At 45.0% G+C, this 25,336-nt stretch overlaps 2 protein-coding genes across 6 annotated transcripts in view; one reads left to right on the top strand and one right to left on the bottom strand.

The window, feature by feature from the left end:
• The window catches only part of Dzip1 (DAZ interacting zinc finger protein 1), a 53,321-nt gene extending 33,904 nt beyond the window's left edge, over positions 1-19,417 (top strand). For all 5 annotated transcript variants that reach the window (XM_055609816.1, XM_055609815.1, XM_055609814.1 and 2 more), the window contains 9 exons: positions 900-965; positions 3,162-3,298; positions 6,878-7,040; positions 7,480-7,609; positions 8,426-8,479; positions 10,361-10,551; positions 13,962-14,092; positions 15,512-15,680; positions 18,431-19,417. In XM_055609816.1, the coding sequence (XP_055465791.1) occupies positions 900-965; positions 3,162-3,298; positions 6,878-7,040; positions 7,480-7,609; positions 8,426-8,479; positions 10,361-10,551; positions 13,962-14,092; positions 15,512-15,680; positions 18,431-18,510 (1,121 nt within the window). In that variant the 3' untranslated portion in view covers positions 18,511-19,417. The remainder of the gene's footprint in view (positions 1-899; positions 966-3,161; positions 3,299-6,877; positions 7,041-7,479; positions 7,610-8,425; positions 8,480-10,360; positions 10,552-13,961; positions 14,093-15,511; positions 15,681-18,430) is intronic.
• Positions 19,418-21,367: 1,950 nt separating this feature from the next.
• Cldn10 (claudin 10) overlaps positions 21,368-25,336 on the bottom strand; it is an 18,246-nt gene continuing 14,277 nt past the window's right edge. The window contains exons 4-5 of the mRNA XM_055609763.1: positions 22,344-22,448; positions 21,368-21,699 (exon numbers count right to left, since the gene is read on the bottom strand). Of these exons, the coding sequence (XP_055465738.1) occupies positions 21,576-21,699; positions 22,344-22,448 (229 nt within the window). The 3' untranslated portion in view covers positions 21,368-21,575. The remainder of the gene's footprint in view (positions 21,700-22,343; positions 22,449-25,336) is intronic.

The following is a 25,336-nucleotide window of genomic DNA, read 5'->3' as shown; positions in this document are numbered from 1 at the left end:
GATGGGGCTCAGTTTGCTTGAGCTCCTGGCAGACAGAGAGCTCATTTCCTCTTCTCCACTGATGACCCAGAGTAAGATGGGACAGCTCTCTCCCCATCACCTAGCTGTGGAGCCCGGCTCTTCTCCAGCCTGTAGCCTCACCCTGGGGCTCTCCAGGACAGAACTAGAGTCTGGGGATGTGAATGTCTATAAAAGGGTCTCCGTATTGCTCCTCATCTGCTCCTGCATCACACCCATGTTTTGCTAGTTCTTCATCTTGACCCATGTCACCTAGCTAGCAGTTAAAAATCTTGACTGGTGGCCAGAAATGTGTATGAGCTATCCGGGTCTAACACATCCCTCTTGGAAGGCCTGACTTATGTTTTATATATGGATAATCCCATTTATTTCTGGTATTCTGGATTTTTTTTTAAATATCTAGAATTTTTTTTTTTAATTCTGGTATTTTAGCTAGATGACTCATTGGAAAGAATTTTGAAGTTATACCCCATGTGTCAGGCAAGGGATTAATGAGTGAGAAAATTTAAAATACATAATTTTAAAATACTTGAAGTGAATAGAAAATAACTAAAAATTGAAGAGTTCCTGAAGAAGTGACCAGCTGTAGCTGCCCAGCCAGGCATGGTGGCTCATGCTTTGCAGTCTAAGCATTTAGCGGGTGGAGGCAGGATCAGGATTCAAGGTTGTTGTTCGCTGTGTAGATAGTATAAGCCTAGTTCAGCTACATGCGATGCTACCTTTAAAATCAAAAGTGACTTCCTCAATGTTTTCCCAGTAGATCTTTGCTATTTAGGCCAAATGTGTCGTGGATATGTCTATAAAGTAGTTTGTATGTTGTTATGTATGTATGCGTACATTACCTGGAAGGAGACAAACGTGTTTGTATTACTCATTAACAGAGCCAGCAGTATTCCCATCACACATACTGGAACCAATAGAAGAACTTTCTTCAGAGGAGGAAAAAGGTAACTCAGTGTCGGCGTTCGCTTATTTACTAGTTTAGACCTGGAAAGCACGAGTCCGCGGTGTGTAGCATGCCGTACCGAGAGCAAGGAAGACATTCAGGTTTGGATTGTGTTTTTGACCAGTGTGATCTACAGGATTTTGTTACCTTGTTCTCCTAAAGTTCCTAAAGCCTCTGCTTTGTTGTATTTTTATGGAGGAACATTAATAAGAAATGTTCTATGTTGGGAAATGTAAAAACAAAAATCCTTTATTTCAATACAGATACTTTCTGACCAGATGACAAAGCCACATTAATACCAGATGACGTGAAACTCTGTGTCAGAGTGGTTTCTCAGTGCTACTCTGAAACGGATGAGCAAAGTGTCCATCTCCAAAGTACTGTTTTTTCCAGCGTTGGGGCTTGAGCTCAGGGTCACGTACATGCTAGGCAAGCGAACCATAGCTCCGATCCCCAAATTAGTCTTTGCTGTTTGTTTTGAGACAGGGTTTCTCTGTGTAGCCTGGGCTGTCCTGGACTCTATAGACCAGGCTGGCCTTGAACTCAGAGATCCATCTCCCTCTGCCTCCCACGTGCTGGGATCACAGGCATGTACCGCCGTGCCTGGCTCCAAACTACTCTTAATGTCAGAAAAGAGCACAGGAGGCATGCAGTGGGCGGGACAGGGAAGGGACGCACGCGGTAGGTTGTTACTGCGTGTGTATTCCCTTTGGCGTTTCTGAAAGTTACCTGGTTTTGAAGTTTGTGGAAAATCGTGTAATTATGCTTTCTTCTTAAAAACCGTGTTTTTGAGGCAGGACTTGGCGTAGCCCAGCTGTGCTGGAAGCCTGGGCCTGTCCCCGCCCCCCCCTAGTGTGTTGGCTGCAGGTGTCTGCCGCTGCACTCGGGCTTCTTGGGGGGTTTTGTCTTGTTTTGTTCTTTTCTTTTGTTATTTTCAAGACAGGGTTTCTCTGTGTGGTCCTGGCTGTCCTGAAACTAGATCAGGCTGGCCTTGAGCTCATAGAGATCTGCCTGTCTCTGCCTCTGCCTCCCGAGTGCTGGGACACTCAGTTTTATAAGTAGTGTTTTCTAATGTTAAACATAGATTCTGAAAACATGCTTCAATCAGTTCCTTATATTTTTTCCTTATCGATAATAATGTTTTACCATTTATCACTTCTTAACGGGGAAGCTTTTTGATAATAAATATGAGTGCTCCATTCTTAACCACTTCTTCACAAAAAGAAGTTAAACAATAAGTACTCCAGTATATAAATTTCAGAAACTTCCGTTTTTGTATTTGTAATTGTATATGTATGTATGTGGGAGTGTGTGTGAGCACAGCGCTTGCAGAGAGAGGCCGGGAGAGTGCACTGGATTCCCGTGGAGGGAGAGCGACAAGCAGTAGGAGGCTGTCTGACATGGGTGCCTGCCGGCATCTGAACTCGGAGCCTTTGGAAGAACGATGCATGCTCACAGCTGGTGAGCTGTCTCTTCAGCCTGCACATGTGAAATTTTAGCAGTTCTTGTAGCTCCTGTGGTTGCTAGGATCTTGCCAGTTTTTCTTATTTTTATAAACTATACAAATTGAAAATTGACTAAGCCAGTCCTGTTCACAACATCTGCGTGATATTTACTTGCAAGTCCTGATGCTGCTATGTTAATCATTGGCACTTTTAAAAATATTTTTTAATGAGGTTTGTTTTCATGCATCTTTTCAAGTTATCCCTAACCTTTGATTTGCTAGTTTCATTGATAGCACCATGTCTGTGGAGCCTGTTCGTAGTTTTGGTAATGACCATGAAGAATGAAAACAATAACTAAGTGTTATTGTTCACTTAGCATTTACTAAATTTATCTACTTAAAACTTAAATGAAATTTAAATAAATTGGATTTTTCTCTCCATAAGATAAATTCTAACTGGGCTTGAAGATGAACATTTTGGGGAAATACACCCCTGATAAAACATTAAACATTAAGGAGATATATATTATATCTATTTCTTAACTTGATTAACTACTCAGGAGTCTTAGAAGTCACTAAAGGTCTGAGGCAGACTTAAGAAGTCAAGAAACCTAGGCATTATAAAACATCCAAGGCCTTAAAATCTTTACAAACGTTTACTTTCTGTGTTAAAGATATGTGTTATCATTTTCGGCTTGGAATGAATTTGTGTAATTCTCTCTAAATCTGCTTTTTAATAAAACTGTGTTTCAGGACGAGAAAATGAACAGAAGTCAAATAAGAAGACGCATTTAAGGAAAACTTCGAAGACCAGCCTCTCCCCTAGGGACCTGAGGACGAACTTGGAGAAGGAGCTGGGGAATAAACTTCGCAGCTTTGGGATTAATGCGGTACGTCCGTTCACTTTCTGAACTTTTGCTCTAGGTTCCATCTTCTAAATCAGGCACATGGGAGAAGAGAAGACGCTTAACCCGTCCTCAGGTAGAGACTAGACGCTAGTGAGACGCAGTTATCAGAACTCTGGTGCCTTCGTTAGTGCCTGACCTTAACAAACAGGAACTTCTAAGCAGGGAGATGAGACTCGGAACAGATGGCATTGTTCCTTCTGTTCTATGTAAAGGTGAGGTAACTGGACTAGGTTTCACGGGGAGTGGTGAAGGAGCCAGAGTGTGTGTCTGGGTGGTTATAATGGGTTGAAATGGTCTGATGTTCGAGTCATACCATGCTCATTACAGAATCAGCACTTAGTAAATGCTGAATGAATGGGAGCTGAAGTAGGTTGAATAGTCTCAGTACCGCATCTTACACATAAACCCCTTCACTTTTTAAATTCCTTATTAGCATACACTAAGTGTATGAATTCTAACAATTTGATGAATTTGTGTGCATGAGTACTTCCGTAGCTCTATATGAATGTACATATGTATTACATGCATATGTATGTAAACACACACACGAGCATATATTTGTATGCGTGAATATACATTATACCATATGCATGCTTATGCTTGATGGAGGAGTGTAGTAAATGTAGATAGATGTGTTTGAATTCGTATGTACGTATCTGTGTGTCCAGGTGTGTGTGTAGACATGTGTGTGGATATAGATGTATATTGATGTACATACATACATTTGTACCCAGCTAAATGTTCATACATGCACGTGTATAGACACATATTTGAGTAAACATATAGATATATTGTGTATTTCATGTTGTATATGTGTGTATGTATACGTACATGCATGTATATGTTTATATGTGTGTGTGTGTTGATAGCTGCATGGGTGGGTTTGTGTGTGAGGCCTGTAACCACCACTCAGATGATAACATTGCACATTTCTGGTACCCTAAGAGGTCCCCTTTCCCTCTTCCTTGCCCGTGTCCGCAGCTGCTCTCGGGAGAGGTAACAGGTGTTGTGACTGAATTTTGCGTGGTTCTGGGCCACGTGAGTTACTCATGTGCTGTGTGGTCTGCACCCATCCCTTCTGTTGACGATGCTCCTGTCTGTCTGTCTGTCTGTCTCTCTGTGTGTCACAACTGTTTTCTGCTCCAGTAGACTTTTGTATTTGCTGTTTCCATTAGTTTTCTCGGTTTTGATTTTTTTCTTTCTTCTTTTTTTTTATTGTTAGTTACATTTTATTAACTCTGTGTCCCAGCTGTATCCCGCTCCCTTATTCTCTCCCATTCCCATACTCCCTCCCTCATCTCCTCCCTGCCCCTTTCCAAGTCCACTGACTGGGGAGGACCTCCTCCCCTTTCATCTGACCCTGTTTTATCAGGTATCTTCAGGACTGGTTGCAAAGTCCTCCTCTGTGGCCTAACAGGACTGCTCCTCCCTTGTGGGGTGGGAAGGTCAAAGAGCCTGCCATTGAGTTCCTGTCAGAAATAGTCCTTGTTACCCTTACTATGGGAAACCAATTGGTTACTGAGCTACCATGGGCTACATCCAAGCAAAGGTTCTAGGTTATATCCATATAGTCCTTGGTGGAGTGTCAGTCTCAGAAAAGACCCCTGTGCCCAGATGTATTTGGTCCTTGGGGAGCTCCTATCCTTTCCACGTCATACTAACTTCCCTTCTTTCATATGATTCCCTGCACTCTGCTGAAGGTTTGGTTATGATATGAGTCTTAGTATCTGCTTCGAAACACTGCTAGGTAGAGTCTTTCAGAGGCCTTCTGCGGTAGACTCTTGTCATACATCCAATGCACATCCCATTTGTCTTTCTAAGTGAGGATTGATCATCTTACCCCGTGTCTGCTTTCTTGTTTATCTTCTTTAGGTGTGTAGATTTCATTATGTTTATCATATTTTATAGGTCTATATAAGCGGGTATATTCTATGTTTGTCTTTCTCCTTCTGGGATACTTCACTCAGAACGATCTTTTCTAGATCCCACCATTTGCCTGCAAATTTCATGATTTCCTCATTTTGATTGCTGAGTAGTATTCCGTTGTGTAAAAGTACCACAATTTCTGTATCCATTCCTCTGTTGAGGGACATCTGGGTTGTTTCCAGGTTCTGGCTATTACAAATAAAGCTGCTACAAACATGGTTGAGCAAATGTCCTTGTGTACTTGAGAAAATTTTGGGTTTTGATTTTAATGGAGCTTCATCTATGGTTTTTCTCCCAGTGCTTGGAGACATTTTGGCTTGTTAGTTTCCTGATTCAATGTGTGTGTGCGCAGAACTAGAAAAGGTTAACTTTGTTCCTAATTGAAGCAGTTGTCCTGATATCATCGCCTGTGTGGCTCCCTTTCCCATTCCTTTGAAATAAGGCCTCTATTTCGTGGAAAGCCCCTGCGAGCATTGTTTGTGCTTTGTGTCCTCAGTGACTGTGTTTATTCGTTGGCCCGTTTCACACTGCTTCCCTTGCAGGGGCCGCACGCTCTCCGGTCCTCTGTGGCCCTGCGTTCCCAGTCTAACTCTGCAGACACTCTGCCAGTTCTCCCATTTCTTCCTTCCTGTTGAGCTCTGGAAAAGCACCCCACTTCTAGATAACCGTCATTGTTGGGATTCTGGTGGAAACTGTTTGAGATTAGGAAGACTGACAGCTGTGAGATATTAGACCCTTCCATCTATCTGCCAGGTGTAGAAAGACAGACGTTAAAATGATCACAGAAAGGTATAGACATCTTTGATCCCCTTAAGTGATGAGGAGAGGCTGGGCAGATCGGGTGAGTGACTGAGAGCAGAGGAAACTCGGCACGGACGCGGCACTTACCTGATGGCAGAGACTTCTTCCCGGGCTACACTGTGGGGTGGTGAGGCCGCCCCTAGGATGGAGAACCCAGAAGAGAGGGGGAGGGGAGGGAGAATGGGGATGATGTGCTCATGTGTGAGCACAGTTAATCACTAGCCCTTTAAGTACCATTTCTTCTGATGAGATTCCCATCAGAGCCAGAGGGCCTGGGAATCACCTCTTTAATTGTAGGTTCATAAGGGAAGTCACCTCTGCTGACTCTCTCCCCTCTGACCACTGAGCTGTCCAGCTTGTCATCAGCTTTCACTCTGTTTTGTCACCCAGGTCTATGGGATTAGCCTGTGGGACACGTTCTAGCTGTTTTCTATTTTAATCTCCTGTCTTTCACACAAGGTATCCCCAGTGCCTGACCATCTAGAAATTACTTCTTGTTTCCACTTTTTTTTTTTTTTCCGCCTCTCATTAGAGCGCAGCTCAGTCCCTGCTCCAGCCTTCTCTGGAGACTAGGGCCTCTGGTGGCTGCTCTTGGAATTCCTCTAGCATCATACAGCTTTGCACTGTTGGTGTGATGGGTGTGTCCTAAGGAGGCACACCTGCACTGCAAGCTCCTTTTGGAACCAGAAGAAGTGCTGTATGGTGGGGAACCCCCATCCCTTCCCTTAAATGACCTGGTCCCCGGAAGAACAGAGTTAATGCTGACACGGATCTGCGAATGAAAACCGTCCAAGGATAACGATCACAATGTGACACAGGATCTCATTCCTTCAGGATATCCACGGGATCCCATGTGATATCCTCAATAGATCGCTGAAAGCCATGCAGTTGGCCAGACACGATCGAGCCAGGCAGATGCCGCACATGCAGCAGATTCGAGAGTCCCTCGAGCATCAGCTCACCTGTAAAGTCGAGGAGAAGCTGTCGGTGCCTTCAGGTAAGGCGCTGCCACCACCTGCAGTTCACTGCTGCAGGAAAGAGCTACGTTCACCGACCTTTGTGTGAGTTTCAAATGCCTGCAGACTTGGCACTTGCAACGATCTTACTGCCTGAACTTGAAATGCTGGGCTATGCCTGTGCCCATAATCCTGGCACTCAGGGTGTGAGGGCAAGCGCACCAGGAGTTCAGTCATTCTTGGATATATAGCAGATTATATATATATATAATCTCTGGGCTGCAAGAGACCTATCTCAAAAAGAAAAAAAAAATCAAGAACAAGCAAACAAGAGTAATGAAGTCCTTAGTCTGGACTCCAGACCTGAGAGGCAAGCCGTGTTCTCTTCACTCTCAGCGTGGATAGTGTCACATTATTCAGTTTGGCTTTTCACTTTACCATGAAGGCAGTGAAGACTCATGACTGATACTTTTCTTCCAGATAGGCATGATGCCCCTCCCATGAGCACCTTTCCAGCCGAAGAAGTACCCAAGGCAACCCAGATTCCCCCCAAAAGCAGACCGTTGGTCAGACAGAGAAGTGTGTTTGCTGATAAGGTGGCTGTCCCAAAGTGAGTATTCTCAACTGTGAAAAAAGAAAAAAGATTGTTTGTCTGAGCCACCTGCAGTTGTTGTAGTAAGACATCACGGACTAGGTGAGTGAAACGACAGGAATTTGTTCTGGAGGCTGGAAGCTCAGTATCAGGGTGTCAGAGGTCAAGGCTGTTGCCAGGGCTGTTGTCTCATGTCCTCACACAGCAAACAAGCTGTCTCTCCCTCTTTTAAAGGGGGTGGTGTCTTGGTTACTTCTCAGTTGTCATGACAAAACACTACATCTGGAGCAACTTACGAAAGAAAGCCTTTAATTTGGGGCTCAGGGTTCCAGAGGTTTAGAGTCAAAGGCCATAGTGGCTGCATAGCAGTCCTGAGAGCTCACATCTCAGGCCACAAGCACAAGGCAGAGAAAGCCAGCTGAGGGGGGGGGGGTCTTAAACCTCACTGCCTGCCTCCAGGGACATTCCTCCTCCAACAAGGCCACACCTCTCAACAGGTCCCCCAGTGGGGCTGAGCTTGTGGGGGCCATTTTCATTCTAGCCACACCAGGCAGTATTCCCACCATGGGGACCCAATCCTCTGCCTCCAGTTAGTCCAGTTACTTTCCAAAGTCTGGCCTCGGGTGGCAGCGCATCACAGGTCTAGTAGAGTAGGTTGCAAACGTTGAGTCTGCAGCGGTGACTCACAGTCACAGCTTCCTCATGGTTTCTGGTGGGTAGCCAGAGATTTCTGTGTTTTTCCATAGACATTCGTGTAAGCTATATTATTTACTTCTTTGCTTTAGAAATATTTTCTGTCTTCCTCTAATTTTTATTTTATTTTATTTTATTTAGTCTTAAGAAAAATACCAAAGAAAATCATTTTCTCAGAAATTTTTCGTCTACCAGGTGAGTACTAGGAGAAGTGCCAGAGCTGAGTGGAGGGGATATAAAATTCTGAGCGTTGCTGTCATGGTGAATTAGGGGTTCACTGTGATTAAGTAAAGCCACAGGGATTATTCATCATGGTTGCTTTGCGAGTCCTCTTTGGTATATTATTTGTGACATGCCTCCATCAGCTACTGTGTCACCCACTAGCTTTTCGCCACATTATGGCATCCGTTAAGAAAAAGGACTACCCCTGAGTCATTCTTGTATAGCCTTTATTTTTTGTTTGTTTTGTTTTGTTTTTTGAGACAGGGTTTCCCTGTGTAGCCTTGGTTGTCCTGGACTCACTTTGTAGAGCAGGTTGGCCTCAAACTCACAGAGATCTTCCTGCCTCTGCCTCCGGAGTGCTGGGATTACAGGCCTGCACCACTGTGCCCGGCTCTGGTGTAATTTTTTTCCTGAGCACATTTAAATAGAATGGCTGGTGTTTTGTCGGCTGGGTCCATGGTCACATAGGTGTCAGGTAGTATTTGGGTATTCCAGCTTCTTGTAATGCCTGATGAGAACTCTACACTGGCTTTTCTTGGGGTCTGTCTGATGATAAAAATCTTTGTTGACACATAGCTGATACTCAGCTGGTGCCTGTTTTGAGCCAATTTAAGAAAAAGATTCTGTAATATGTAACAGTGCTTTCTTTTTTACAAATCCTTTTTGGTGTCGGTTTGTTTCTTCAACAAGGCCTTACCCTGAAGTCTGGGGTGCACAGGTAGACGTGGTGTGCGGAATTCAGGCTTTCTCAAAATACTCTTCTGATGGACAAACACTGCTCTGAGCTTGCATTTCACCTTCAAGTAGGGGGGGCCATCCGTGAGTCAGAAGTGACGACGTTTTCAAACATCAAGTAGCAAGAGTCCAGAAATGTCCTCCTTCGATGAGAGGTGTTCTCCTTAGGCATTTAAGAGCTAACAGCATTGAGACTGTGGCCATCTGGGTTTGGGGGTTGAGACTGCACAGTGTCTGGGTTTGGGGGAGCTTCACTCCATTTAACTGCTCTGCCTCACAATTGGCAGATCTGTGTATAGAGTGACCCCCAGTCTTGCCTATGGCTCTGGCTTCACTGCCTCCTTGTCTGTAGGTACAGGCGGATTCTCAACATTGTACTTTGTAGGAATTACCTAAGGTCATCTATAGTACTTTAAAGGCAACTCCGTGAAATCGACAGGGCAATTCTCAAGAAACTAAAATTAGAACTTTCACATGGCCCAGCTACCCAACTTCCGGGCACACCGAGAGGACTCTGAGCCCACCGCATAGGGATAGGCACATATCCATGTTTCTTTCTTCACTGTTAGACATCGCTATGAAGTGTCTATCGAGAGACGAATGGCAAAGGAAAATGTGCTCCATGTACCCGATGGAGTTTTAGTCAGGAAAATGGTTAGAACTAGAAATTACTGTTAAACAAAATATTCCATACACATAAAGACAAATGCTGACTGTTTTCTCTCATGTGCAGATCCTGGGTTTTAATGTTTATGTATGTAGTTGTACATGTATTATGGGTGGGCAGATGTATCAGTCATAAAACTAGAGAAGAAACCATGAATGGGAAAAAGAGTTGTCAAGCAAGAAATGTTGCAGAAAGAGAAAAGAAGAGGAATAAAAATAGGACGTGAAAGCAGTAGAGGTCTAGTGCAGGAAGGGAGGGGAGCAGGAGATTGAGGGAGAAGAGTGGAGAAAGAAAAGCAAAAACAAAGTGTGTATGAAAATTCCAAAATACAGCCCACTGCATGGTAAATTAACGAACTAGTTTTTAAAAAGGTGGAAAAAGGACTCGAGGTTAGTAAGTTCCGAATGGAGCAGATGGTGCCTCCACACGCATTGCGATTCTGGCTTGTGCAGGACGCCTCCCTTCAGCTCAGGAGAGGAGGAGGAAGAAGACTTCATCCAGGCATACATATCCCCAGAGTTACTCAGCACCCACCCCTCTAGAAGCAGCATGAGCAACTTCGGGAAGAGCTCTGTCAAGAGTGACACAGACTGGACGGAGGGGAGTGAACTGGCGGACTCCGACACTTCTCCGAAGCCCACAGGTGAGCGCTGAGCCCTGAAAGCTCTCCTGTGGTGTATTCAGGACCTGGGCCCCCACCCAGGACACCAGGCACTGGGCATCTGAGCTGGGGTTGTATGTGAGTAGCATGGAGCTCATCCCAAAGTCACTGCTGGAGACGCAGCCATCTTCAAGTAGAAGGGGAAGAGCCACTTGGGGATGCCTGAGTGTATGGGTTTCCTACAGCTGCTACAACAAAAATACTATAAGCCAAGCGACTTAAACAACAGAAATTTAGTGTCAGTATTCTGTAGGCTCAGTGAAGCATTCAAAGTGTTGGCAAGGTCATTTCCTTATAAGAGATACTGAGTTCTGTTTCTCTAGGGGTGGCTCTCCTCTCTTCTTCCGTATCTTCTTCCCCCTGAGTTCACGTCAAGCCTGGTTTCCAGTTTTTCCAATGACTGTTCCGACTGATCATGGACCACCCTTTTTTAATTATGTGAGAGTGTGTGTGTGGTATGTTTATGCATGTGCGCATGTGTGTAGTCGCATACACACGTGTATACACATGTATGAAGGACCGAGGTTGACGTTAAATGTCTTGATTTTTTGAGACAGGGTCTCTTACTGAACCGAGCACTCACTGATTTGGCAGGTCTAGCTGTCTGTTGAGCTCCAAGGATGCCCTTGTCCTCATCTGCCCTGCACTGTCTGCACTGCAACTTGAAGCACATGGCCAGCATACCTGGCTTCTGTGCGGGTGCTGGGGACTGAGTTCGGGTTTTTATGCTGTGTGCAAGCATTGCACTGACTAGCCATCTCCCTAGCCCCATGGCACCACTCTTCATGACCTCACGGTCACTTAATTGCCTCTTTACTCCCAACTAATATTGTAAACAGTAAGCGTTTACATCCACAGGGTCCAGGGGTGGCTGAGGTGGGACAGCAGCGTCAGGAGAAACACGGTCCAAGGTAGCTCTAGGCCTGTCACGGCTAGGGACTGGTTGTTTCTAGTGTTTCTTTCTGTACGTTAACTCTCAAGCTTTCAGGCTAATGATGGCAGCCGCTGCTTGAGGCAAGAAACTCTGAACTTCCTCAATTCTTTTTTTTTCTTTCCAGAAATGCTTTTCATTGTTGTTGTTGTTGTTGTTGTTGTTGTTGTTATTTATTCACTTTGTATCCCAGCTGTAGCCCCTCCCTTATCTCACCCACTTTCCCTCTTCCCCCAGGCCCCTCCCCCAGTCCACTGATAGGGAAGATCCTCCTCTCCTACCATCTGACCCTAGCCTATCAGGTCTCATCAGGACTGTCTAGATCCTGTTTCTCTGTGGCCTAGTTAGGCCACCTCACCAGGGGGAGATGATCAAAGAGCAGACAACCAAGTTAATGCCAGTGACTGCCCCTGCTCCCCTTAGTAGAGAACCCCCATGGAGACTGAGCTGCCCATTGGCTACATCTAAGCAGGGGTCTAGGTCAACAAATGTTTAACTCTGTCTTGGGTTTTTATATTATCTAATAGAAAGGTTCTCTATTTATGGGAAAAAATTACCCCATTCAGAATAGATAAAATTGTTACATTAAAGGAGTTTACACTGGGACTATTGATTCTAAGTTCTTTCCTTAGAACAATCTCTAACTAGAAACTTTGTTTATTGTAAATTTACAGCAGTGGTTTTATCTATGTGCTCATTATGAGTTCAAATCAGAAGTTCTTTTTTTATTGCAAATGTACATTATGTGTTCAAAGCAAGAGGTTTTTTAATTAATTAATTTTTAAATTAATTACAGTTTATTCACTTTGTATCCCAGCTGTAGCCCCGTTCCCTATCCCCTCCCAAACTCACCCTCCCTCTTCTTCTATGCTCCTCCCCCAGTCCACTGATAGGGGAGGTTCTCCTCCCCTTCCATCTGACCCTAGCTTATCAGGTCTCATCAGGAGTGGCTGCATTGTCTTCCTCTGTGGCCTGGTAAGGCTGCTCCCCACTCAGGGGGAGATGATCAAAGAGCCAGCCCCTGAGTTCAAAGCAAGAGTTTTTCCCAGAAACAGGTGTCTGTCTTGTGTTGTATAGCTAACCATTTACTCTCTGTTTCCATATTCATAGGGTCTTTTTTATAGTGTTGTACACCTGGGCTTTATCCTTGGACTAAACCTAGACTGAATGTATTTCCTTGATCATTAATTTGTTTCATCTTGTTTTCCCTCTTGATTTACACCAAGAGGGAAATATGGAGGTCCACAGAGTTCCTAGCAGTTTTTGCTATACTGCAGGAGGGTTTTAAAATTACTTGCAAGTCAGAAATCCTTTTAAATCATCATCAGAGATTATGGAATCATCAATTCATTTAAACAGCACTATGTCTTCGAAACAACGTGCAGGACGTCTGCCCAGCAGAGTGAGGCAAGAAGCATAGAGTGTCTCTGTCTCTGCCAGGCCAGATGTATAAGACAAGCACGGAAAGGCAGCGTAGCAACAGTAAGCAGTCTTGAGACAGAATCCCTGGGGCCTGCCTAAACCAGGGATGCACCCATTTGTGTCAGCCGTGCGAAACGAGTGGACTGCCTCCAGGAAGCTCGCTCTCCTGCTTCTGCCACTCCGAGGTGCTGTTGCTCCCACCATCAGATCACGTCTAAGACTGTGAGGGTGAGAGCCTCAGTGTATGAATTTGAGGGGACAAAGTTCAGTGCATTAATGTTGGGTGACTGAGAAAGGCTGGTCTAACGCCCTGGGCTTTTGACAGCATTCTGAAGAGTTGCCAACGGAAGTGAAGCCGACGGATAGTACTTATAAGCAGAATTTTTTAGTATAATTTCAAAATTACAGATTTTAAACATAACAGGTTTAATTATTTTACATGTAACTTTTACAAATTATGTAATTATATAATTTTGGAAACCATCATGAGGACATTTACAAGTAACACAGTATTTTAGAAAATACCCATTGAATTAAAGCCTTTATCACATACTTGAATGAGACCACCCACTTGTGATTTTAAGTGAAAACTATGTAGCTTCATGACTGGGCAATTGTGATTTTGTTTTTTAAGGGAATTATACATATTTAGCTGTTAAGTCTATGTGTATATATTAATTTTATGTGTATATGTGTACATGGGTATGTGTGGGTGTGTGCGCCACGTGTGTTCAGATGCCCATGGAGGCCAGAAGAGAGCCTCAGTTCTCTGGAACTGTAGTTACAGGGAGTGGTGAGCTTCGTGCTGTGGGCTCTGAGCCGGGGTATCTGCAGGGACAGCAAGTGCTTTTAACCCCTGAACAATCCTCTCTCTACCCCACTTATTTCCCGATCTCAAAATCTAGCAGTTATTTTATTTGAATGACATGTAATTGTGTGTAAAGCTGAGACTCCTTTAGCGCTGACAGTAGGCTTGTGGGGCTGGGGATAGACAGAGTGTTCAGACGCTTTTCTTGACTATGTTTTGTGGCTCCTGCAGGAACCTCCATTAAGATACAAACTGAAAATGTTGAGAACATGGTTTTACACCAAGGAAATGGGAGTAAACCAGTTCCTGGAGTGAATATTCCTGAAACACTTGTCAAAAAGGAAGAACTGCAAGAATTAAAGGTGAAACTTCTTGCTAAATCTGAATTAATTAGAAAATATATTTTGTAGTGAAATAGAAGTCAGTTGTGATCAGTTAATAGAGAAAAAAAGTGGCGCTTGAGCTTGATTTGTTTTCAGCGTTGCATTTTCATCACTGGGGATCCTGCTGTCTGATAAGCAGGTACGGGCTGAACAACCCGAAAGCTGGAATGTCCCGAAGTGCTAAACTTCTTAAACACTGGGATCAACTCCAAATTTCTCAAATTTTTCTCTCTGGGATATAGCTCAGTTGAGCCAGCTAGAGGCCCTAGGTTCAGTCTCAGGCAGACGCACAAGAAAGCTGCCAGGTGTGGTGGTGCACATCTTTAATCCCGGCACGTGGGAGCCAGGGCAGGTGGATCTCTGAGTTTGAAGCCAGCCTGTTCTACACAAAAAGTTCCAGAACAGCCAGAGCTATGCAGAGAAACTCTGTCATGAAAACAAAAACAAAAAACAACTACAAAAAGGTTTCTGATTTGGACCATATTTGCTTTGGAGTTTTCAGATTAGAGCTGTTCAAACCCAATAAAATGTCTGCAAACAATCCCAAGCCCAAAGCCTTTCTAATTTGAAACATCATCCAAGCATTTCAGATAAGGGCTGTTCAACCCACGATACAATATTTGTGTATCACAGTGTATCACATGTTCTCACAGCTCTGGCGCATGTAGGTTGACACGTGCAGATAGTAGATGTTTTGACCACAGAAGTGGGAGGAGCTGCAGTTTGAAGCCTCCACATGCAGCGCATGGGGTTTCTGACACCTGGAGGTAAAGTAGGGACTGTTAGGCGTTGGCCACACCTGGGAGTCAGAATTGTTGAAGAGGCCTGGACGGTTTTGGAGCTTCCTGCCCCAGAGTGTTTGATGGAGCTTGGCCGTTGCTTCTCTGAAGGCCAGCTGCTGTGTAGACTATCCCCCAAGACTGGTTTGTTCTTCTCAGCCCATCTCCTGTTCATCCACGGGACTCAGCCACCTGTCTAACTTCCTTCATTAGTTTGTGTGAGTGTGTGTGAACACAAAACAAAACGATAACAAAATGCTGCCTCATTCAAGATGACGTGCCTCTCCTTGGAAAGGTGGGAATGTAATCCTTCTAGGGGGGCTCTCTTTCTGCGGGGCTCCAGGGTGACCTCCTCACCCTGGCTTCAGAGGTTCTCCCCCTACCATCCCTGTAGTCTAGAGCTTCCTAAATTCATAATTGATTAAGAAAAGAGCCACAGCATGAAAAAAAAAAGTGATTTCTGTAGCTTTCAAGGTGCAGGTTTTGAAATTCGCTTCACGGCTCTGCAAAGCCACCTCCATCCGGGCTCAGTGTCAAGCTGCTCTGCGCAGCCTGCACCTCAGCGTGAACAAGGGGCGCCGTTTCTTTAAGAAATCAAGTTCTCCTCTGTTTCTTCCAGTGCGCAGATGTACAGGACGAAGATTGGGACGTCTCATCCTTTGAGGAAGAAAAGTCTTTGGGGAAGAAGATAGAACAGAGGGAGCCTCCACCTGGGAAGAGAGATGTAAATTCCAGTCAGGTGCCGAGGGCCTGGGGCCCTGTGAACCCTCGGGAACTCAAGGAAGAAGGTTGGCAGTTTTCACCCTCACACGTTGATGGCTTGTGTTTCTGTGGAGTGTGTGTTCTTGTGGGTACACACTCATGTACAGGCATGTGGAGGCAGAAGTCAGCCTTGGTACTGATCCTGAGAAACTGTCTGCCTCGTGTTTTGAGTCAGGGTCTCTTGTTGGCCCGGTACTCAGCAAGCAGGCTAGACTGGCTAGCCGGCCAGAGAGCCTCAGGCGTCTTCTTCCTGTCTTTGCTCCCCCAAGGCTGGGGAGACAGTGTGTGCCCTAACTCACGGCCTTTTAAAGTGTGAGTTCTGGAGAGCAGACTCAAGTCCTCATGATTGATGGGCAAGCACTGCGGGTCGAGCTAGCTCCAGTCCCACAGTGTTTACACTTTATAAAACCCGCTTTAGTTACACTTTTATGCTATCATATGGAAGCATTGTTGAGGCCTAGGTCATAGCTCAGTACTAGAGCACTTGTCTAGCCAAAATAACCAAACTAAACCAAGCCAAAACCAAATGCCACAATCGTTATAACCAACATCTTGATGTTATTTTTTCATTATAGGCTAGATCTGAATATTGAGAACTTCATCTATGTAAAAATAATTTTAATTTTTACTCTACCATTCCACTGAACATCTTAATGTAATTTTGTGTCCAGGCATGTATTCTCCTCACTCAGACACCCCAGAAATTCGAGCGTTTCTGAGCTCACACCTAGATGAGAACATTCTTCTTGCAGTCTTCCAGTACGCCTTAATTTCTATCAAGTACCTTTCGTGGTTTTCCTCCAAGGGAGGGGTTTTTTGTTTTTTTCCTTATAGCATTGTACTTGGTGGGATGGATCACAAGTGAAATTGTAATCTAGAGTGCTTCCTGCTCACCAGAGAGCCTGGGCGTAACTCCCAGAGAGTAGTGCAACTCCCAGGAGGCCTAATGTCTAAATTCACGTATCCACGTGTTGTTTATTTCACTAGTCTGACTTTTTGAGACAAGATCTCAACTATGCCCCTGTATAGCCCAGGGCTGGCCTTGAGCTTGCAGCCCCCACAAGAGCATCGTGAGTACCAAGATCACAGCTGTGCCACTGCGGTCAGTTTTGGGGTGGTCACGACCTGTGCCCCAAGTGAGATTCTGGCTTACAGATTAAGAACACTGGCTTCTCTTCTAGAGGTCCTGAGTTCAAATCCCAGCAACCACTTGGTGGCTCACAGCCATCTATAATAAGATACGGGCCCTCTTCTGACATACAGGCGGAACACTGTATACGTAATAATAAATAAATAAATAAATAAATAAATATTTTAAAACCATTTTGAAAGTGGGAAACAGAAAAAGTAGATTTATTCAATGTGGCTGCATTGGGAACACTGACAGAGATACAGTGAGGAAGCCTTCTCACACACAGCAAGTCAAAATTTAAATAGAGTGCCAAGAACATACCTACCTGAGCAGGTGGTTGAGACACGGTCCTATCCACACTGACCCATCGTTGCCTGGGATTTAGTCTTGTCCAGTGAGGTGGTCTGACAGGTATAAGAACTGTGGAGCGTCTCCTGGGGTGTGGCCTTTTCCTCCTCCAACCATGAGATTCCCAGGGAAAGGCTCAGCTCTTTGAAGTCCATTGTTTCAACAGTCTGGTAGTCATATTGAATGACACAAGTGTCTCTTCGGGATATCTTCACTGGGAAATACTGGTCACACCACCATGACCTGCTGTAATTTAATTTGTGTACGTAAAATCAGACTAATCCTTGTACCTGGTAAGAGCGAAGGTGTCCAGAAGGCTCCTCCGCTGATCCTCCTCTCCACCCGTGGGATCTGATGAGCCATTCCCATCGCTCTCACTGGTGGACTCAGCCTGCTTCTTGATTGAGCAGCTTCAGATATTAGCTATAGATGTCCTGCTAAGGGGGGGGGGGTCATGACCCCCCCACACCGCTGTGTTCCCTGTGTGAAGTTGGTGCCCTTGTTTGTAATTTTCTGTCAATGCCTATAGATTCCATAGTCATGTCTCCTGTCATCATCACGTCCCTGGTCCCCACTTTGAGCATTCCCAACGTCGTCCCTTTTCTTCCTTCCAGCGTGTCACACTGTCACTTGATAACATGGCTGTAACATTGCCGTTGTGAAGTTATCTCCACTAAAGATCCACTCCAGTTAAAAACCAAGGCAGTTTTTGAGACACAGTGCCCTGCAGGGGTCGGCCGAGAGGACACTTCGGTGCCAGGACCCTGCATTCCTCAGAGAGCATTCTGGAGTCAAACTAGAGTGGAGTTCTCCACAGCATGCTGTTTCCACAGCTCAGAATCACAGCTCTTAATTAACTTCAAATTGAAGTTCTTCTACCCCAGCAAAGTCTATGTGCAACACTTGCCCCTAAGTAATAAACTAGAGATTCACATTGAAGTGTGGGATTTTATGGTTCTACCTTGCACAGTTTCTGTTTTCCCATAGTTAAAAACACCCAATATCCAGGCATTGTGCTGAGTGCCAGGACAAGAAGCAGGACACGGTATGCAGGCCTTGCTGCCTGGGAGTGGGCAGTGTATCTCAGAATGGGTGGTCACGACGCATGTCCCGTGAGATGTGAGTGTGGCCAACTAGTAGGTGGGTTTTCTGCCAGCCTGTGCCAAAGCCTGTAGGGACTCAGGGACAAGCTCGCCGAGGACTCAGACCCTGAGTGAGGAAAGACTGTCCGGTGTCAGGGGGTTGGACATGTCCTCATTTAACCACAAGTCCCCTCTCTTCCTCCTGCTTCCCTAGGACTTCAGGAAAACGAAGCAAGCATGCTGAAAAGCAGCCTAGTGACTGTGACAGACTGGAGTGACGTTCGTGAGGTCTAACCGCAATCCCACGTGTCGGAAAACTGTTCCGGAAGCCAGCAGGAAGGCAGCCAACAGCCTCTTGGGGTGTAAGGCTCCCCAGTGTTTCCCACCGCGACAAAGACACCCACTCAGAACAAGGGCATCCTGTGACATAACACAGGCCTGAGAACCAGCCGTCAGCTGTGCACTGTATAAACCGAGATCCATGGCGTCATAAAATGTTCTCTTCAGTACAGTCCTCGCTAGTGTTGAGCGTATTTTCTTCAGCTAACTAAGTCTTTTTCTTTCTTCGACTGAATTGGTTTGAATTATTACAGCTTTTTAAAATATATACAAACTGTCACATTGGTAGTGCTTGTGTTACAGAATTCCGTTAAGTCTCTTCAGAATTAGTGAAGTCAATGATATCCTAGGGGTGACACTGATTGTTTTCCATATGGAAGTCCAGGATGCTAACACTTAGCTAGGCCCGTGGCAAACAGGTTTTCTCAAAGCCCCTCTGACCCCTGAGCTCCGAGGCCCTGGGAGCGTGTGTTGCTGACCATTGTTTTCTGCAGTGTCCTCTGTGTCTTGGCTATTTTATGAGTAACATACAACTGTTCTAAATGCCGATTGATCTTCATGAGATGGTCACTAGAAAAAGATGAACCGCTGACTCATACACGTGTGTAGTTTTCTGTTTTTCAGTACCCAGCCCATATTATAAATACCTCAGAACTAATTTATATTCTTGAATAATGATCTTGGCAATGACCAGAAAGTTTATAAATAAACTTTTTGTTTCTCTTTTCTTTTTTTAATTTTTTTCCTTTTTTTAAAAAATATTTTTTATACTTTGTGGTACTATTAGGACTATCTCAAGAAAAAAAAAGTCCCATTTTAATGGCTTGTTGATTTGGTTCATCTGTCAACCAGTAAAGTCCTCCATCACTCCTGTGGCTGTGGCTGCTCATTAGGGGAGGGTCTCCGCTGACCCTGTGAAGGGGTGTGCACATCTTCTGACCGTGGAACACATTTCCGTGGCTACCGTGGCTGCCATCCAGAACCTGTTCCACCTTCCCTCGGGGACCACTGTGTGCAAATAGGCCCACTGTGTGTGGGGGGCTTCTAAAAGCTTTAGTGAGGGTTAGACTGTGATGTGGGCAGACAGCCGCCTGGCCATCACTTCCTCAGCAGGTTCTTACTGAGCTTCAACAAAGTCTCAACTATGCGTTCTTGGCCGACTTGGAACTCGACTTGCCATAGCCTATCCTGGCCTTGAACTCAAAGAACTTGCCTCTCCCTCCCGAGGGATGGGGTGAAAGGTGTGTGCCACCATACCCAGCCCAAGCCCCTGGCTTTGCTTCTGTTTTGGGTGTGACTTAGGCCTTCATTCAGTTAGAATTTGAGATGTGCTCTTTTGTGTAATCATGAAGACCTTAGAAATCAAGAGTTAATAACTCACTCACCAAAGAGCGCAAAACCAGAAAGTGACAAGAGCTAGCTTTCAAGCAGGCCTGTTCCAGGATCTGTGTCTGCCACATTTTTTTTTCTGGTACTGGGGAAATGTAATGATCTGATCAAGCCCAACATATGAGCTAAGTTGTTATTTGAAAGTCACAAAGTCTTTCACTTACCTGCTTAAGTGAAAGTTTAATTTTTGTTTTTGTGTTTAACCCATTCAGTTTGATTTACTCCTTTTTCTTCAGACCTTGTATGACCCTTCCGTGATACCATCTGTACTTTCATCTCCTAATCTCCCTACATTCTACAATTTGTTATCTACACCAGTTCCGTTGAAAAAAAGAATCTTTTATATACATATAATTATTTACATACATACACATTTATATATACAGAAATGTGTGCCTACACAACCCTGTTTCCAGGCTGGTCTGTAGTACCTAACCCACCTTCATGAAAAAATAAGTTTCAAGATTTAACACGTATTTTTAAATTTTTAATTGTACTTTTTTTAACTTTGTAAAAATTTTTTTTCCATTAAGTACCTGCGAATAATGTGGTACCTCCTCTTCAGTCATTCACCCTTTGGGAAAGCCATGAGGTCACCTATGTGATTCCCTTTGGACTCTTTGTAGTACATGACACAGGAACCAATTCTTGCTCAAACTTGGCCGTGTATTTTACCCTAGACCACGCCAGCTTCTGTCCCGGCTCTGTTGCTGCAGGGCTCATTCAGCTCCCCGCTTCACTGTATATGCAGGAAAACGAATACCTGCCTTTGAGGTGGCCGTAAGTATGTGTGCTGGGACGTAGAAGCCTGTGATAGTGGAAACAATTACTGCCTTTGTGGGGAAGTGATGCGCAGGGCTGGCCTCAGGAACAAATCTGCGTCTTTGTTCAGAAATTACCTGATCACATTCCATGTCTTGAAAAGTGGCCAGTGTCTCAGTGACTTCAGTGCTGTGTGCAGGGCCTATAAGACGCGCATGGAGAGAGAGGCAGGCACCATGCATGCCCCCAGACCTTCTTTAGCTGGCTTTGGATTCAACCACCACAGTGCCCAGCAGGCTGGTGGGATGTGCTCTCGGCATCAGACAAGTTTATGGTTTATGATCCACAGAAAGGCAAAGACATCTTGGTCTCATGAGCCCTTTCTTGAGCCACCATGATGATAATCCTGACAGACAGGACTAAGAAACTAGAAGTTGACAGACGTTCGGATTTCACTTGGACACCCAATGAGGAGTCATCCCAAACTGTCCCTGTCCCCTTCACAAGACATCATCGACTACACGCTTCTGTGTAACATGGAGGAAATGAGGGAAGTTCTTAGCACACTAAAGATCAAAGCAGTCATCACCCCAAAGTTTGCCGAGCCTTTGAACTAAGAGCATACTTGTCTTCTATGTGCATAAAATAGACAAATCTTGTAAATAACCTGTTTATTTTCCTTATAGAAAGGCATAACAGAAAGTGATTAGCATATAACTATAAGAACATTTACATCATCCAATCAACAGTCTTCAAACCAATACTTTAAAAAACAGCTTAAGCGGTAATTACAGGAGAGCCTTGGAAGGGTTGTTGTGAGAACAGTTCGCTTTCACAACAAACTCAAGGCGCAGCTTGCCAGGTGCTCTTCAGACATAAGCATTTTTATCAAACTGTTTTGAAGGGCTTGTGGCTTTAAAATCTCCTTCTCCACCTTGATACTTGGTCCGAGAGGACATGACAGATGTGGGTCCATTGTATGTGTAGCCCATTCTGAAAGGGAAAGCACACGGGTTGGTTCTGTGTTCGAGATGCTCGTGTCAGTACCAAGCGCTAACTTTCCTGCTTAGCTCTCATGAGGGAATCTCTGTGGAGGGCCCTCGGGACACTCCCATTTGTTCTAATATTCTGTCTTAGAACTATTTTTAATGTTCATTTTCTTGGAACTTGGGATGCTTTGTAGAGACCTTCGATTCCTGCCTACATGGAAACTACGGTGAAGTCGACATGAAAAACACTCTTCCTGAGCTTGTCCTCCCAGTTGCACAAACAGCTTTAGAACACAGTGAAGACTATAAAAAATAGTAACTATATCCCTAGCCTTGTTCTTGTTCTTTTTCCCCCCTTCTTTCTTTCTGTTATTTGTCAAGACAGGTTTTTTTTTTGTTTTGTTTTTGTTTTGTTTTTCTTATAGCTGTGGCTGTTCTAGAACTAGCTCTGTAGATCAGGCTGGCCTTGAACTCACAGAGATCCACCTGCCTCTGCCTCACAAGGGCTGGGATTAAAGGTGTGTGCCACCACACCTGGCTATCCCTAACCCTTTGAAATTTTTAATTTCTAAGAGTCATACGAATTGTGTGTAACTTGTTCCACATGGAATGATTTAGAATAGTGCCTTTTAAGCACTATTTTCCTACCTGGGTGTCTTGTTGTCAGATATTGAAAAGCAAAATATGACACCGCCAATGATGCAGAGAGAGGCTCCTGCCCAGCCGATGAAGAGGGCAGCTCCTAGTTCATACCTGTGGGAAAATGTGACAAGGCATTACAGCCAGCTCACCTGGAGGCAGGCAGCCCCGTTGGCTACAGGTCACACCCACACTTTCTTGCTGTAAACTCATGAAGGAAATAGGGACATGTCCAAGTCACTGCAAGGAACACTTCAGACTCTTGTTGAGGTGTTTTTGGCCTCTCCAGCTTCCTGGCAGGAAGTGAGGTTGACAGGGCTGGCTGGGTCAGGTCGAAGACTGGGCCACCTGACTCATCAGCTCCTTTCTTTCTTCTCTGCCTTCACTTCCCTAAACTTCCCATTCCTTTTCTTTGTTTCCCAGGCCGAATTATTGAGACACATTGTAGTTAGGAAAAGGAAGTCTGCCTCCAGCGTTGTTCAAGTTAGTACAGTAAGGTCAGGTGCCCGCTGTGTGTGAATGAATGAATGTGCAGAGTATGTGTGCAGAAGGGGCTAGAGACAGACTACGGGTTAGGAAGCACCATCACCACAGTCTCGTGGGCACGTTCATCCAGAGGTAGCCAGTGACCAGACTTCTAGGTGGCAGGCCATGGTGCTTCCTAGAGTACCAAAGTGAATTCGGACACGAATGAGCGAGCCTTTCTCCAGATTGGAAGGCCACCATCCCAAGGTAGGAATCACTTGTTAGACAACAAGGAAGGAATCACTTGTTAGACAAATCTTTTCAGATGAGGAACAATCAACCCCACAAAAAAAAAAAAAAAAAACAAAAACAAAAACAAAAACGAAGCAACAACAAAAACAAGGAATGAGAATAGTAAAACCCCAGGGCCCCTCCTTTCACGGAATTAGTTTCTTTAATGAAAAGGCACCTCGCTTTTGAATTGGCTTCAGATCCTTCCAGACTTGTCCTGTGACCATGGCCGCAAAAAGGAAGAGGCCAGCATGGGCCAACACTCTGTGGAGCCTGTTTCCACACTGTCTTCACTTCCCCCTGGAGGCTAGCTAGCTCTCCTTGGATTATGCTGTAACAGATATGCACCTTCAAAAGACTTTCTTTCAGTCATGAGCTTGACTGACGGAGGTTGCAGTTGTAGGTGCTGTGGTGAACAGGCCCAAGACTCCAGCTTTTTCTTGTTGTTTGTTGCTTTGGGGGGAGTAGTTTGTTGTTGTTGTTGTTGGTGATGGTTTTATTTGGTTTTCTGTTTTGCTTTTGTTTTTGTTTGGTTTGGTTTTCAAGACAGGGTTTCTCTGTGTGGCCCTGGCTGCCCCAGAACTTGCTCTGTAGACCAGGCTGGCCTCCATAGAGATCTCCCTGCCTGTGTGTGACACCCTGCCCAGAGAGTCCCCAGTGTTTAAGAATGGTCGGGGACAGAAGTCATGGGCCACATGGCTCAGCACCATGACCCCGGAAGGAACATCAGAAGTGGTGATGTCTTTATCTCCCCCCGTGTTTTTATCCAAAGCGCCTAGAAACTGACTGACTGGATTTAGGAATTATGATCTTAGCTTATGATGATAACTGGCTCTTTTATTAAAGAGCTGTTTTTTAAGTTTTGAAACAGGGACAGGGACTAATGGATCTCAGGAGGACCTCACACTTGCTTTGTAGAAGAGGATGATCTTGAACCTCTGATCATCAACCTCTGTGTCTAGAGTGCTGGGATTACAGGTGGGCCGCCTTGGTTGGTTTCTGTGATGTACCGATGGCGCTCAAGGCTTCGTGCTACTCTATAGACGGAGCCACACCTCCAGACCCCCTTCCATTTTTAAGTATATTTTGCTTTTAACATAGGTAAGATCATTTTCAAGGGAATTATTTCCATTTATTTCCACTGTAAATCTTGCCAAATACTTCAAAGCAGTATCTATTCCGGTTGATTTTAGAGACCCTACATGACCCCAAATTTTAAATTCTGATGTCGTGGCTTTTGTGATTGGTTCTTCCTGTCAGACTGTTTCTTCAGGCTGTTCAGAGACACACTCCCAGTTACCCTCAACAGTGGGACGTCAGTCCACACCCATCGGCGCATGGCAAACTAACTGGCATCACTCACAGGCAGCCCGGAAAGAAAGCACAACATGACCTCCACCACACTCCGTTCCCAAGGCATGTCTCCCTCACCTTTGCCTGGAAGGAAGTCTGTCTCAACCCTTCAGGAAGATTATCCAGATTTCAAATGATCTGATGAATGTTTTTGCTAGCAATATCCTCTTGTCGATGAGCCAGCTTTTCTACACCCAGTGTGGCCTCTTTGTTCCCGTCACCCCACTATCTTCCTTATTCTGGAAGAGTAAATATGCTTCGCTCCAGTCAGACCCTCAGCTGTCAGGGTGAGCTCAGAAGCTGGCTGAGAGGTGAAACTGTTTTTAGTGTGCCTCAAAGGACAACTCCCATGAGGCTGTTGTCCCCAAGCAGCTTTAACACATTCGTGTCAGAATGAGACTTTAGCAAAACCAAGACTGGGGGGTGAAGTTACTTCTATCAGAAAAATTGAAACAGGATTAATCACTTAAAGTGTCCTCCTAAATAAACCAGAAAGAGCTGAGGGTTTAAACATGCTTTTGGGTATGGGTTCAGGTCCTCCTCCTTCTCCTCCTCCTTCTCCTCCACCACCTCCTTCTCCCCAGCATCTCTAGAGCCACGGGAGGCTGCTGCTTGCGGTCTTCATTCCAGGAGAGGCAAGAGTACTCCATAGTGGCGTGGACAGCACACACACACACACACACACACACACAGCGCAGCACAGTGAATGGAGCACACACAGCACACACAGCACAGTGAATACACAGCACACACACACAGTGAATACACAGCACACACAGTACAAACAGCACAGTGAACAGAGCACACACACACAGTGAATACACAGCACAGTGAATACACAGCACACACACACAGCACAAACAGCACAGTGCACACAGCACACACACAGCACA

The sequence above is a fragment of the Psammomys obesus genome, unplaced genomic scaffold (genome assembly GCF_907164565.1).
Source record: "Psammomys obesus unplaced genomic scaffold, mPsaObe1.curated_primary_1811, whole genome shotgun sequence".
Taxonomy (NCBI): Eukaryota; Metazoa; Chordata; class Mammalia; order Rodentia; family Muridae; genus Psammomys; species Psammomys obesus.
The sequence above is the reverse complement of the archived record's forward strand: the minus strand, read 5'-3'. Positions and strand labels throughout refer to the sequence as shown.